At 35.5% G+C, this 13789-nt stretch overlaps 1 protein-coding gene across 1 annotated transcript; it reads right to left on the bottom strand.

The window, feature by feature from the left end:
- Positions 1-11072: 11072 nt before the first annotated feature.
- Positions 11073-12006, bottom strand: LOC107898387 (protein LEAD-SENSITIVE 1). Its single transcript, XM_016823882.2, has 2 exons — positions 11852-12006; positions 11073-11750 (listed from the first exon to the last, which is right to left on the bottom strand). Exons 1-2 carry the CDS (start codon positions 11946-11948, stop codon positions 11266-11268), a joined length of 582 nt encoding a protein of 193 aa, XP_016679371.1. The 5' UTR covers positions 11949-12006; the 3' UTR covers positions 11073-11265.
- Positions 12007-13789: the final 1783 nt, after the last annotated feature.

Raw genomic sequence — 13789 nt, 5'->3', positions numbered from 1 at the left:
GCGATGGTGGTGCTGGTGCGATGGCAGGAGCTGCTGCTGTTTTGAAATTTTTTTTGCTTCTGTTGTTTTTTTTTTAATTGCTAAAACAAAAATCCCCCTCTTTCTCTTCAATTTTTTTCTTTTTAATGCTTCAGTTTTGTCTTCTTCCTCTTTGTTTTCAGGTGGCATCGGATAAGGGAGGCCATACACTGGGCCGATGACCGAAAATCGCGGAGAGCAGGTGCGCAAATCGCGCCTGTCTGCCAGAGGGATCAAATTGCAAATGCAACAAAACTTTTGGGGCCAAGTGTAATTTTAAGAAAATTTAGGGGTCAAAATATAATTTTAAGAAGTTGAGGGGTCAAAATATAAATTGAAAAAATCTAAGGGGTCAAAACAAAATTTGAAAAAATTAAGGGGTTAAAATATAATTTTTTTATTTTTGTATTGTTTTGAAAATTAAAGCCGGACAAAATTTAGTGTTTACAGCTACCCTCTTTACTCATCGCTGTGAAACAGGGATAGAGCACTAAATTTTGTTCAATTATCCTATTTTTATTTTTTTATTTTTATTAAAAAATAGAAATCAAAAATAGCCGAGCATGCGACCCGAAGCTCAACTCACCTCTCGGATTATGAGTTGATCTTCGAAAAACAAAAATCGAAAATACCTTGGCATGTGCCTGAGGCTCAACTCACCCATCGTAATATGATTTGATTTTTTTTGAACAACAGAAATTGAAAAATACCTCAGCATGCGACCTGAGGCTCAACTCACCTCTCGCAATATGAGTTGATTTTTTAAAAACAGAAATTGAAAAATACCTCAGCGTGTGACCCGAGGCTCAACTCACCTCTCGCAATATGAGTTGATTTTTTTGAAAAGCAAAAATTGAAAAATACCTCAGCGTGTGACCCAAGGCTCAACTCACATCTTGCAATATGAGTTGATTTTTTTGAAAAACAGAAATTGAAAAATACCTCAGGGTGTGACCCGAGGCTCAACTCACCTCTCGCAATATGAGTTGATTTTTTCGAAAAGCAATAATTGAAAAATACCTCAGCGTGTGACCCAAGGCTCAACTCACCTCTCGCAATATGAGTTGATTTTTTTGAAGAACAGAAATTGAAAAATACCTCATGATGTAACCCGAGGCTCAACTCACCTCTCGTAATATGAGTTGATTTTTTTGAAAAACAGAAATTGAAAAATACCTCAGGATGTGACCCGAGGCTCAACTCACCTCTCGCAATATGAGTTCATTTTTTTGAAAAGCAAAAAATTGAAAAATACCTCAAGATGTGACCCGAGGCTCAACTCACCTCTCGCAATATGAGTTGATTTTTTTTGAAAAACAGAAATTGAAAAATACCTAAAGATGTGACCCGAGGCTCAACTCACCTCTCACAATATGAGTTGATTTTTTGAAAAACATAAATTGAAAAATACCTCAGGATGTGACCCGAGGCTCAACTCACCTCTCGCAATATGAGTTGACTTTTCGAAAAACTTAAATTGAAAAATACCTCGGCGTGTGTCCGAGGCTCAACTCACCTCTCGCATTATGAGTTGATTTTTGAAAAAAAAAAGAAATTGAAAATACCTCAGCGTGACCTGAGGCTCAACTCACCTCTCGCAATATGAGTTGATTTTTGAAAAAAAAACAGAAATTGAAAATACCTCAGCGTGACCCGAGGCTCAACTCACTTCTCGCATTATGAGTTGATTTTTTGAAAAATAGAAATTAAAAATACATCAGCGTGACCCGAGGCTCAACCCACTTCTCGCATTATGAGCTGATTTTTTTGAAAAATAGAAATTAAAAATATCTCAGCGTGACCCGAGGCTCAACTCATTTCTCGCATTCTGAGTTGATTTTTTTGAAAAATTGAAATTGAAAATACCTCGGCGTACGGCCTAAGGCTCAACTCACCTCTCGCATTATGAGTTGATTTTTGAAAAATAGAAATTGAAAACTATAATTCTTGAAAAAATAGGGTTTCAAAAACATCGGGTGAAGCTAAAAACCTTTTTCTTCATTGATTCTGTGCAGCTTTATCCCACAATTCCTTGCTCTGCTGGGATACCTATATATGTTATGTATAATGTTATCATGATATACACGTGTTTGCTCTAAATGCTTTTATGCCTACATAATCATGCCATGCATTCTAGGCTGCTTGTCACATGCCCCATTTTTCGTGAGGGACTGTATTCATTGCTTCAATCTTTGACTTCTCTCAAGTTTTGCACTCATCTTCAAGTTTGGTGAGTAACCCACATTTCTTCGAATATCACCCTCCTGCCCCTTGTTGAACTTTGTTCCTACTTTGGGACCCTCGTATTTATTAAATTCTCATCAGGTAGTGCTCAACATTCCTTTTGTTTAGAATATGTCATCTTACTATTTATCATTTAAATGAATCAAACATGAGATGCATAAAAGGACAAAGTAGGCATGAAAGAAATACCTCACATTCATTTCACTTTTTTTTAAAAAAAAAGCAACAAACAAAGGAAATTGACAAGGAAAGTTTAACAAATAAATCGTCATAAAGAAAAGAAAGTGAATTCAATGGTTAGACATGCTCTAGATATTCAATGCATGAACTTCTCCACGTTTCTTTGTCCTGGATCCTTTCGAGCTTCGGAGAATGCTTCAAATATTGCGACTTCGTCATTCAACTCCCCATTCAAGTCACTTTGCTCCTTTAAGCCCGAGCCCACTTTATTAGAACGCCCTTTTGGGTTTTCATCCTAATCCTTTTTGTTTATCAAGACGCCCTTTTCGGGTTTTCATATTGATTTTTTCTTTTTTTGTTTGTTTTGTTTTGTTAGGCATAATATTTCTTCACAGCATATGAGTTCACTGGATTAGGTAATTCTTTCCCATCCATCTCAGTGAGAATCAGAGCCCCTCCTAAGAATGCCCTTTTTACAATTTATGGCCCTTCTCAATTTGGCGACCATTTTCCTCGAAAGTCTTTTTGTATTGGGAGGATCTTCCTTAGTACCAGTTCCCTTTTGCGGAATTCTCTTGGTCGTACCCTTTTATCATGGGCCGTGATCATTCTTTTCTGATACATCTGTCCATGACAAATTGCCTTCAAGCGTTTCTCTTTAATAAGGTTTAGTTGATCATATCGAGCTCGAACCCACTCTGATTCTTCTAACTTTGTCTCCATCAAGACGCGCAGGGATGGGATCTCAACTTCGATAGGCAGAATGGCTTCCATCCCGTAGACCAGAGAAAAAGGAGTTGCCCCCGTAGACATTCGTACAGAGGTGTGGTATGCATACAAAGCAAATGGTAACTTCTTGTGCCAGTCTTTATATGTCTCAGTCATCTTCCTAATGATCTTCCCAATGATCCTCTTAATATTCTTGTTAGCCGTTTCGATAGCTCCATTCATTTTCGGGTGATAGGGTAAGGAATTATGATACTTTATCTGGAATTGCTCACACACTTCTTTCATCATCTTGTTGTTCAAATTCAAAGAATTATCTAAAATGATTCTCTCAGACAAACCATATCGACATATGATCTCCTTTTTTAGGAACCTGCAGACTGCGGTCTTTGTCACATTAGCAAATGAAGCGGCTTCTACCCATTTTGTAAAGTAGTCTATAATCATAAAAATAAATCAATGCCCATTGAAGGTCTTTAGGGAAATTGGCCTTATAACATCCATGCCCTATATGGAAAAAGGCCATGAAAAAGTCATGACATGAAGGGGCGAGGGAGCTGCATGAATTTTATCGCCGTAAATTTGACACTTGTGGTATTTTTGTGCGTAGCTAATGCAATCTCTTTCTATCGTCAGCCAAAAATAACCATGTCTCATAATCTGCCTAGCCATAGTAAACCCATTGGCATGCGTTCCACAAATTCCTTCGTGGACATCTTCAAGTATTCTTCTGGCTTCAACAGCGTCCATGCATCTAAAGAGCGTTTGATCCATTCCTCTTTTGTAAAGGATATCCCCGTCAAGAACAAACCCAGCCGCCATTCTCCTAATTGTTCTCTTGTCATTCTCGTTTGCTTGCTCGGGATACCTCTGATTCTTAATGTACTCCAAGATGTCATGAAACCATGGCCATCCATCTGACTCCTCAATGCTAAAACAATGTTCGGGGACCTCATATATGCTCACTTGGAGAGGCATTATTTCTGTGTCTCTGTTTGCTTTGAACATTGAAGTCAATATAGTCAGGGCGTCAGCCAATTGGTTTTCTTCTCGTGGAAAGTAGTGAAAAGTCACTTCTTTGAATTCTTTGACCAATTCCACCACGAGATCACAATACTTGACTAATTTTAAATCTCTCACTTCTCAATCTCCGCGAATTTGATAAATCACTAACGCTGAGTCCCCATACACCTCTAAGATTTCTATTTTCCGTCAACAGCTGCACGAAGTCCCATGATGCAAGTTTCATATTCTGCTATGTTATTAGTACAGAAGAAATTCAATCTGGCAGTAAGCGGGCAATGGTTTCCTTCCAGTGACACTAAGACTGCTCTTATCCCGTGCCCCAATGCGTTCGATGCCCCGTCAAAACTCATTTTCCATTACTGATCTTTTGATGATTCACCTTCGAACATGCACATCAAGTATTTTAATGGATCTAGCTTTGAAATTAACCATGTTGTATGATACAACATGTATTGTCTGAGCCTTCAAACTACCCAAACCAATGCACAACAGAATTTTTCAATTGACGGGTACTTTGCCTCATATTCTGTGAACTTTTTGCTGAGGTAATAAATCGCTTTTTCTTTTTTTTCTGACTCATCATGCTGCCCTAGTACGCAACCCATTGAGTTTTCGAACACGGTCAGATACAATATCAATGGTCTTCCAGGGGTCTGTGGTACTAGCACTGGAGGATTAGACAAATACTGTTTTATCTTGTCGAAAGCCACTTGGAATTCCTTGTTATATTATTTCGGATTGTGCTTTCGAAGGAGTCAAAAAATTGGATCACACTGGTTGGTAAGTTGAGCAATGAATCGAGCAATGTAATTCAACCTTCCTAAAAATCCTCTGACTTCTTTTTGTGTGCGCTGAGGTGGCAATTCTTGTATGGCTTTTATCTTATCTGGATCAACCTTAATACATTTTTTACTGACAATGAAACCTAGCAATTTTCTTAAGGTAGCCCCAAATGTACACTTGGCTGGGTTAAGCTTTAACTAGAACTTTCTTAATCTTTCGAACAGCTTTCTAAAGTTCCCAACATGCTCTTCTTCTCCCGGGGATTTGGCAATCATATCATCGATATACACTTCTATTTCATTGTGCATCATGTCATGGAACAGTATCACCATGGCTCTCTGATATGTTGCCCCAACATTCTTCAATCTGAACGACATCATTTTATAACAGAACGTTCCCCACATTGTCACGAATGTGGTTTTCTCCATATCTTCAAGAGTCATCGTTATCTTGCTGTCTTTTTCGGTACTGGGACTATATTAGCTACCCATTCTGGATATTTAAAGACTTGTAAGAAGCCGACATCATATTGTTTTTTGACTTCTTATTTTATCTTCAACAGCATTTCGGGTCTCATCCTTCTTAGCTTCTGTTAAACAGGTTTGCATTTTGGTTTTAGTGGAAGCTCATGGACCACAATATCTGTGTTCAACCTTGGCATATCCTGATAAGACCATGCAAATGCATCTTTGTACTCATGGAGCAAGGCGATCAAATTCTGTTTGGTGTTCTCTGAAATGGAAGTCCTAATCTTCACTTCTTGTTTCTTTTCTTCACTACCCAAGTTCATTGTCTAAATAGATTCTTGATGGGGTAAAATCTGTTTCTCTTCTTGTTCAACCATTCTCAGTAAGTTAGGAGGCGAGACACAATCTTCAGCACTTTCTTCGGCTTTGAATTCTCCTAAACAAACAGCCTTCTCGAAATCGATTTCAAGACTTGTTATGGGATTGTTCATGCCATGAAGATCTGAGCACCTGAAAGAGGAATGAGAAAGAAAACTATAGAGAAGTATCAAAGTATTGGAATCAACACACACAATGTTATTGAATGATATGATGTACATGGAGAGAAAGGATATGAAACGAGGGGTTAATTATGAAACTGAGGAAATGAAAAGACCATGACAAAATGCATATTCATTAATGTTCATTGAAATAATAAAGAGCAAATTAACATAAGCTATTACAAAAAGGAATCCTATTACTTAGGGACACACAAAATAATGGAGAATTAACATTGAGTATTACTCTGGAGAGGACTTAGAAACTACAAGGAGGTCCGCAGCAGCCCAATTGTTCAAAACATATCCTGGAGGGTAAGGGCGTATCGTTAAAATATCCTCAATTGTATCACTCTCGTTGAGTTCATCATCCAAAGCTCTAGCTCGAAGACGTGTCCTATAAGAATAGCGCGATTTCGGACTTGTAGTGTCGGAACTATGGATTATGCGGTTTTAGCCTAAGTGAATGGTTAGGGTGATATGTACATACAATGAATAAATGAATAAATGACCAATGAATGTCAGTCATGAATAAATATGCAAGAATTTGGTATTGATTTCAAGATAGCCCCATAATTAGGCGTTTCGTTAATCAAAAGAGTCCATTACAAAATATTTTTGCCAATAAAGATGCCCCTAGTGCCTGAGTCTCATTATTTCCAGATCCTAGTCAAGTCTTCGGGGTTATTCTGACGAGCATTCAAAGTCGTCTTCCCGGGAAGATTGAAGATATATCATTCCTTTAAACTATTCCCTTTTACTTTCTAGGTCCTCAAAACCAGTCTCGGACTACAACATTTTTCTCAGTTACTTGCGTAATTGACTCCTCCATCAGAAACCCATTTTTGGCAACCAATCTCTAATCAACACCTTCCGAATTAGATGCCTATGATGCATGATGAAAAATAAAATTAAGACAAATAAACTTAGTTAGCAATCACGAAAAATATAAACAAAGAAAAACTATGAAAAATCTAACAAACTCACCTACGTGTTTTTTTGTTTTTGTTTTTACCCCATCATACTTTTCAAAATAAACTTACCCCACATGCTCATCAATCTAACCGATCAAATTTATTAAACAGACTCGATTCACTTGCAAAAAGTGTAAATATAAAATAAAAGGCAAGAGGCTTTTCTCCCATGTACTTATTTTGGTGACTATCCAACGGACAGAGGTTCGGTATGGCTCTAATCGGGTGGCTCGTACGATTCACTATATGTGGTTCTGGTTCTAGAAAGGTACTCGAATTGTCCATATTGTCACCTACTAAGGTTAATATGGAGCCTCGGTTATCGCCCATCAAGGCTCGCGAGCTCAATTCGAGGGATTGCATTTACTTATGCCTATGCGGAGGGACGAGTTAACTCACGAAAGTATAAGTCATATGTAACCCGGAAGTATTTCACTAGCCTGTGCGGAGGGACAAGTTAACTCACAAAGGCGTAGCGTTTACTTCCACTTAATCGGACGGAGCCCGGGTAGAGAGCTCATGTTATGCAAGAATGCAAGTGCACGGTGTGTGGGGAGAAACTCACAAACCTTTTTATTTTTTATTTTTACTAAAAAACAAACTAAAAAAAACTGTAAAACTTAAAGCTTTGAAAAAACTAGAAAAATAAAACGAGTTACAAAAATATTAATTTGACAACCGGATGCAGATGCGTGACTTTTTAAAAATAAAATTCAAGGATCACGATTAAAAATTAATTTAAATAATAAATTTTGAAAATTTTGACAACACGTGTTTAACATCAGACTCCACTCTAAAAAAAGTCCCCATTGGAGTCGCTAGCTTAGCGATCTAAAAATTTGGGCACGGGCGCTGGTCGAAGTAATTATTAAAAATTTGGAAACAGGGTTTCAATTTTATTTGAAAAGAGAGTCACCACCAATCTTTTTTCTAGGTGTGATCGGACACCTTTAAAATTCTCTTTTTAGAAGAAAAATTTATTTTTAAACTTTTCTAAAAAAGAGGTAATTTTAGGTCTACGTCAAAATCCAGAGAAAATTAGAGTTCGGGAGTCGGTTACGCGCGAGAAAGGTATTAGCACCCTCGGGACGCCCAAAATTGGTATCTCGTTAAACACGTGTTGTCTTAATTTTCAAAAATACGAGTTCAATTTAATATTTAATCGTGATCCGATTGAAACATGAGAATTTTTATTTTGATAACGCGAGAATTTTGAAGCATGATAATAATTTTTTTGAGAACACGGAAATTTTTTGAAATACGAGAATTTTAGAAATAAGAAAATTTCTAAAACACGAAAATTTTTGAAAACGAGAAAAGTCGAAAAACACGAGAAATTTTGAAAACAGGAAAATTTTTGAAAAAGCGAAAAGTCGAAATTTTTTTTAAACACGAGAAATTTTTGAAAACACTAAAATTTGAAATACGAAAATTATTTTTTAAAAAAACACGAATATATTTTTTTGAAACACGGGAAATTTTATTATTATTTTTTGAAACACGATAAATTTTGGAAACATGAAAACTTTTGAAAACACGATCTTTCTTTTTTAAACGTACAGTATTTAACATGAATCGATGATATTCACCCCGACATGGCGATGAAATCGTCGATTTAGTGTCAAATCGATTCAATCGTGATTCTATTAAAACACGAAAAACTCCCTTTTTTATAAAAAAAACGAGAATTTTTGAATATTTTCAATTTTTAGAAGGACGTCCCGTATTTAACACGAGCTATCGATATTCACCCAACATAGCGATGAAATCAACAGCTTGATGCTAAATCGGTCCGTTGCCTTATGCATTAAAATAATTTTTATTTTTTATTTATTTTAAACATGCAAATAAAATGAATATAATAATATTTTAAAAAATTATTTTTAAAATGTTAATTTAATTAAAATGGAGCAATATTTAAATAAATAGACTAAATTAAAATGGATTTAAGGAAATTACCAAAAACCCAAAGTTATGGGCTTCAATTTTGGGTCTTTTCCTTTTTTTCTTCTTTTCTCTTTTTTCTTTTTTCCTTTTTTGGCTGGCCTGTTGGACTTGGGCTTGCTGGGCTGCGTCGCTGGGCTGCTGGGCGGATTGGGCCTACTGGGCTGCTGCTGGCCTGCTGACTGCAGTGGGCTGCTGGCTGCTAGACGCTGGGCCTGGCTGCTGCTGGAGGGCCTGCTATGCTGCTGCTGGACTGCCTGAGTTGGGCCTGCTGCTGGACAGGCCTTTTTTCTTCTTTTTCCTTCTCCTCTGCTGCTTGGGCCTGGGTGTGCTGGGCCTTCTGGGTCAGGCCTGCTGCCTGGCTGCTGGCTGGGTCGGGCACGGGATGAATATGGGTCGGACGAAGGTCGGGTCGGGTCGACCCGACTGTTTTATTATTTTTTTAATTTTTTTCTTTTTTTTTCTTTTTCCTTTCTTTTTTTCTTTTTTTTTCTTTCTTTCTTCTCTTCTTCTTCCTTCCCTCTTTCGGCTCTAGCCTCTTTCACCGCCGCCGCTTGCGCCGATCTCCTCCGCCCTCGGTGGCTGTGGTCGGGCTCTCCTCTTCCCCTCCTCTCTTCCTTCTCTCTTCTCCTTTCCTTCCTTTTTCTCTCTTTTTTTCGAAGCTTTTCTCTCTTTTTCTTTTGGATTTTGCTTGTTATTTTTTTTTCTTTTTTGGATTCTTGCTTGCTTTGCTAGGTGTGGGCGATGGTGGTGCTGCGGTGGTGGGCACGGTGGCGCTGGTGCGACGGTAGGAGCTGCTGCTGTTTTGAAAATTTTTTTGCTTCTGTTGTTTGTTTTTTTTTTTTGATTGCTAAAACAAAAATCCCCCCTCTTTCTCTTCAATTTTTTCTTTTTAATGCTTCAGTTTTGTCTTCTTCCTCTTTGTTTTCAGGTGGCAGCGGATAAGGGAGGCCATGCATTGGGCCGACGACCGAAAATCGTGGAGAGCAGGTGCGCAAATCGAGCATGTCTGCCAGAGGGACCAAATTGCAAATGCAACAAAACTTTTAGGCCAAGTGTAATTTTGAGAAATTTTAGGGGTCAAAATATAATTTTAAAAAAGCTAAAGGGTCAAAAATAATTTTAGAAAAGTTAAGGGATCAAAATATAATTTTTTTTTTGTATTTTTTAAAAATTAAAGCCGGACAAAATTTAGTGCTTACAATCCCATATTAATATTACTATTAGGAGTCGTTACAAGTACACATATCTAGAAATAATTATATGAAGAGTCACAGCAGCCCTTAGACAAAGTTTTCAAAAGCACACCACCGACCATCATGGATATTTTCTTATTAGCCTAATCAATGACCTAAAAAGTCGTTTAAAAATTGTAAATTTCCTTTTAAAAATTGTAAATTGTAAATTTTTTAATTAAGGCCGAACCACTATAAAATCTTATGTTCATTGTTTTATTTTCTTTTATTGATTCCACCATTTTTCTTAAAGGCCAATTCTCCTTCCCTTTTGGAGATTTTGAGTTGATCAATCGAGTTAACAAACACAAAATCAACTCAAGATTGATGACAAAACAATGATAAACAATTGTATTCATTTAGTATTCTTAATATGATGTGATTTAAATTTCATTTTACTCATAATCTAATCTAATTTTTTATTTTAGTATCGTACATATATCATATGTTATTATTAATTAATTCCAAATCATATTTTTCATTAACTATATTGTGTGTTATTTTTAGACACAAATTTGTATTATAAATACATGATTTTCACACGTATACACATGTAATAAGATTTCTAGTATAGATATTATGGTTGATTGAGTTAATGTCATGGATCAACTCAATATTGTATCTTTTCAAAAAAAAAATATTTTTAATATTGAATTTTCCTTTCACCAATATGATAACATTTTGATAACATATTAACACAATAACATTTTAAGTGCTATAGAAAAATAACAATACCAATGATAAGTAATTGGATTACATTTGATGTTCTTAATATGATGTATTTATCTATTTAAATTTTTTTTACTCACAATGTAAATTAATTTTTCATTTTAATTGTGTGCATTTTGCATATGTATTGTTATTATTAGTTTCAAATCATATATTTTATTATTTATTTTATATTATTTTCAAACACAGACTTATATACCAAATATGCAATTTCTACCCTCATAATATTTTTAGTATTTATATAAAAAAAAAGATGCTAAATAATTCATATTTGCATATAGGTGAATATCAGCACTAGTTGGCTTTGACTTTTAAGTTTATTGGGATATGAGATCTTCTTAACATGGTTCATACTTATCAGTAAGATGTAATTGAAGTCCCCTGAATGAGTTGCAGGCAGAAGTTACCAGGAGCTTGATGTTTTCCTAACGCCTTTCGAAACACCACAAGCTACCGCAACAGTAGCCCCAGCAAGCATACCAGCGGGACCAGTAGCAATAACTCCTTCAATATGGTGTGCAATCTGGTAACTTGCGGCAGAGCCTGTTTTGCAATACACAGCGAAGTGCTCACAGTTGTTAGTAAGCATGTCGTAGGGGCCAAACCCATTCCGTTCAAGTAAATCAGTTGCGGTGCTAATAACTTCATGGGGAGGCTTGGAATCGCGTTGGCAGCAAGTACCACGTTTTCTTGCAATGAACTCTAAAAGGGGAACTCCATAGTCAAAGATCTGGAGCGTTGCACCATCAAGGAAACAATCTATGCATACTTTTGCTATTTCACCATTTTCGACTCGCTTGTCTCCACATTTATGGCATGCAGGTAGCTCCCCAAGTTTCTTGGCTGCTCCCCGGAGATGAATCACCATGTCGTCCCCCACATATATTCCTGCAGTGCTCAATCAGAAACACCCGATGTTTATGTGTGTGTATACATGTTATGATCTTCTGGGTATATGGATAAAAAATTGAAAAGAAATAGAAGCAAACCATGGTGATCATAGAGACCTCCCTTTCTTTCACAGTAGATGTGATCCCCTGGCTGAGGAAACCTTGGTTTGCTTGGTTTGCTTTGTGGCTGTCCCATTTATGATTTCTAGTCAAAATCTTTTGTTTTAAGTTGTGTTTTTAGCAATAAACTAAGGCAAATTTATAGTAGATGTGATTAGAAGAAGCAACAAAAAATCGAGAATCAAATTTAATAAAGAGAAAACATATAATTATGCTTTGAAAGTTTTGGAAAGGAGTTTATGCTTGCTAGACAATATTGTTCAAAGGAATCAAACGTTCCTTCAATGGTGCCAGTTTACATACCAATGTAAATGCTTGACATGATTTTAGTTGCATTAAAGCCCCTACTGCCTGTACCCCTTTAGCTCTTTTACGGGTAGATTTGAAATAAATTTAAATTATTTGGAAAATATAGTTGTTAATCATAAATTTTGGTCTATAAATGTGGTGCAGATGAAACCTCTGTTGGAGAAATTATGGTTTCAGCTACAAGAGCAGTTTCAACTTATGTTGTACCTTGGATGCACCAATTTCGATGCACCTTGGACCTCAAGGCTAAGAGGATTGTCACATGAAAGGTAAGGAGGTAAACATCAAAGGCCTCTAGGGAGTCCTTTTGATTATGTAAACTATTCATCATCTTGTACCTTTTTTCATTTTTCCTAAACAAAAACCATTAACGTAAGAATCAAAGAGCGATTGGAATATTAACTCCCGCTACCCATAACTCATCTTTCTTTCTTTCTTTCTTGCAGGCCTTCTCACTTTCACAACTCAACTGCCAGTCCAAATCCTTGTTGATCCAAGTTGACATTAATAAATTATATATTGAATTATGTAATACACAAGTCACTATGAAAAATTTTATAAAATCAAACCAACATTTATCTAAAGAATTTTTAACCTTAACATTTATCTATTTTTTAAAATTTATTTTAAAGTTTTAGTTTAAGAGAATGGATTGTATGAAATTACGATTTCATATTATCCTCATCACTTTCTAAAAAGAGAATAACAAATCAGATTTTTTCTCTTGATTTTTAGTATTTTTAGTTGGATTTAATTTTTTTTCAGGAGGAAAAAGCTAAAAATCAAGAGGAAAAATCTGATTTTTTATTCTTCCATTAGAAAGTGATAAGGATGACGTGAGATCACAGTTTCATATAATCTTTTCTCGTAAATATTCTTATAATAAAATTTATTGTTTTTAAAAAAATTATTTTAAAATTTTTTTGTAATTGAATTAATGTCTAATTAACTCATAACATCAATTAATGTGTCAATTATTATCATGTATACATACATTTTTTTAAAAGCATACATAAAGAATAGATGAGTTATCGATTTTTATCTAAAACTTTTTTTCCTTTTTGAAACCATAGGACCAAAATTTATGCACATGATATCAACCTCGATGAATATTAGAAAATAAATAGAGAGAATAATTAATTATAAATTATTGATACATTTATTTATTTTCCATATGCAAGTCTGTGTCGAAAATTTAAAATATATATATATTATAAAAGCTGAAAATTAAATCTAAATTTGTAAATTAATTTCATATATTACATGAAGAAATAGAATTTAACTTGGAATTTTACATTTACTAATCTTTGATAACATTGGATGAGTGAGAAGAAAATTACTTTATATGAAGAGCGAAAATTTAAAGAATATAATATGACCTGGGGCATATGACGATGTAGAAATGTCGTCTGGAAGGCTTGCACTATGTTATCTTTGGCATATATACTTTTCCTTTGATTTATTTGCATTTTTTTTTGGTTATTTTAATTTTACGAATAAAGGTTAATTGAGTATTAATTCGATTGGTATGAGTATTGTTGTTAATGCAAGAGGACGTAGGTTCAAGTGTACTTCAATCGCATTATCCTCTTATTTATGGGTTGAGTA

The sequence above is a fragment of the Gossypium hirsutum genome, chromosome D08 (genome assembly GCF_007990345.1).
Source record: "Gossypium hirsutum isolate 1008001.06 chromosome D08, Gossypium_hirsutum_v2.1, whole genome shotgun sequence".
NCBI lineage: Eukaryota > Viridiplantae > Streptophyta > Magnoliopsida > Malvales > Malvaceae > Gossypium > Gossypium hirsutum.
Note: the sequence above shows the minus strand (reverse complement) of the source record. Positions and strands in the feature narration are given on the sequence as shown.

Excerpts from the sequence above, each read along its gene's own strand:
- LOC107898387 (XM_016823882.2), bottom strand. The coding sequence starts at position 11,948 with ATGGGACAGCCACAAAGCAAACCAAGCAAACCAAGGTTTCCTCAGCCA. Across the intron at positions 11,751-11,851 it reads AGGTCTCTATGATCACCATG|GAATATATGTGGGGGACGAC; the intron begins GTTTGCTTCTAT and ends TGAGCACTGCAG.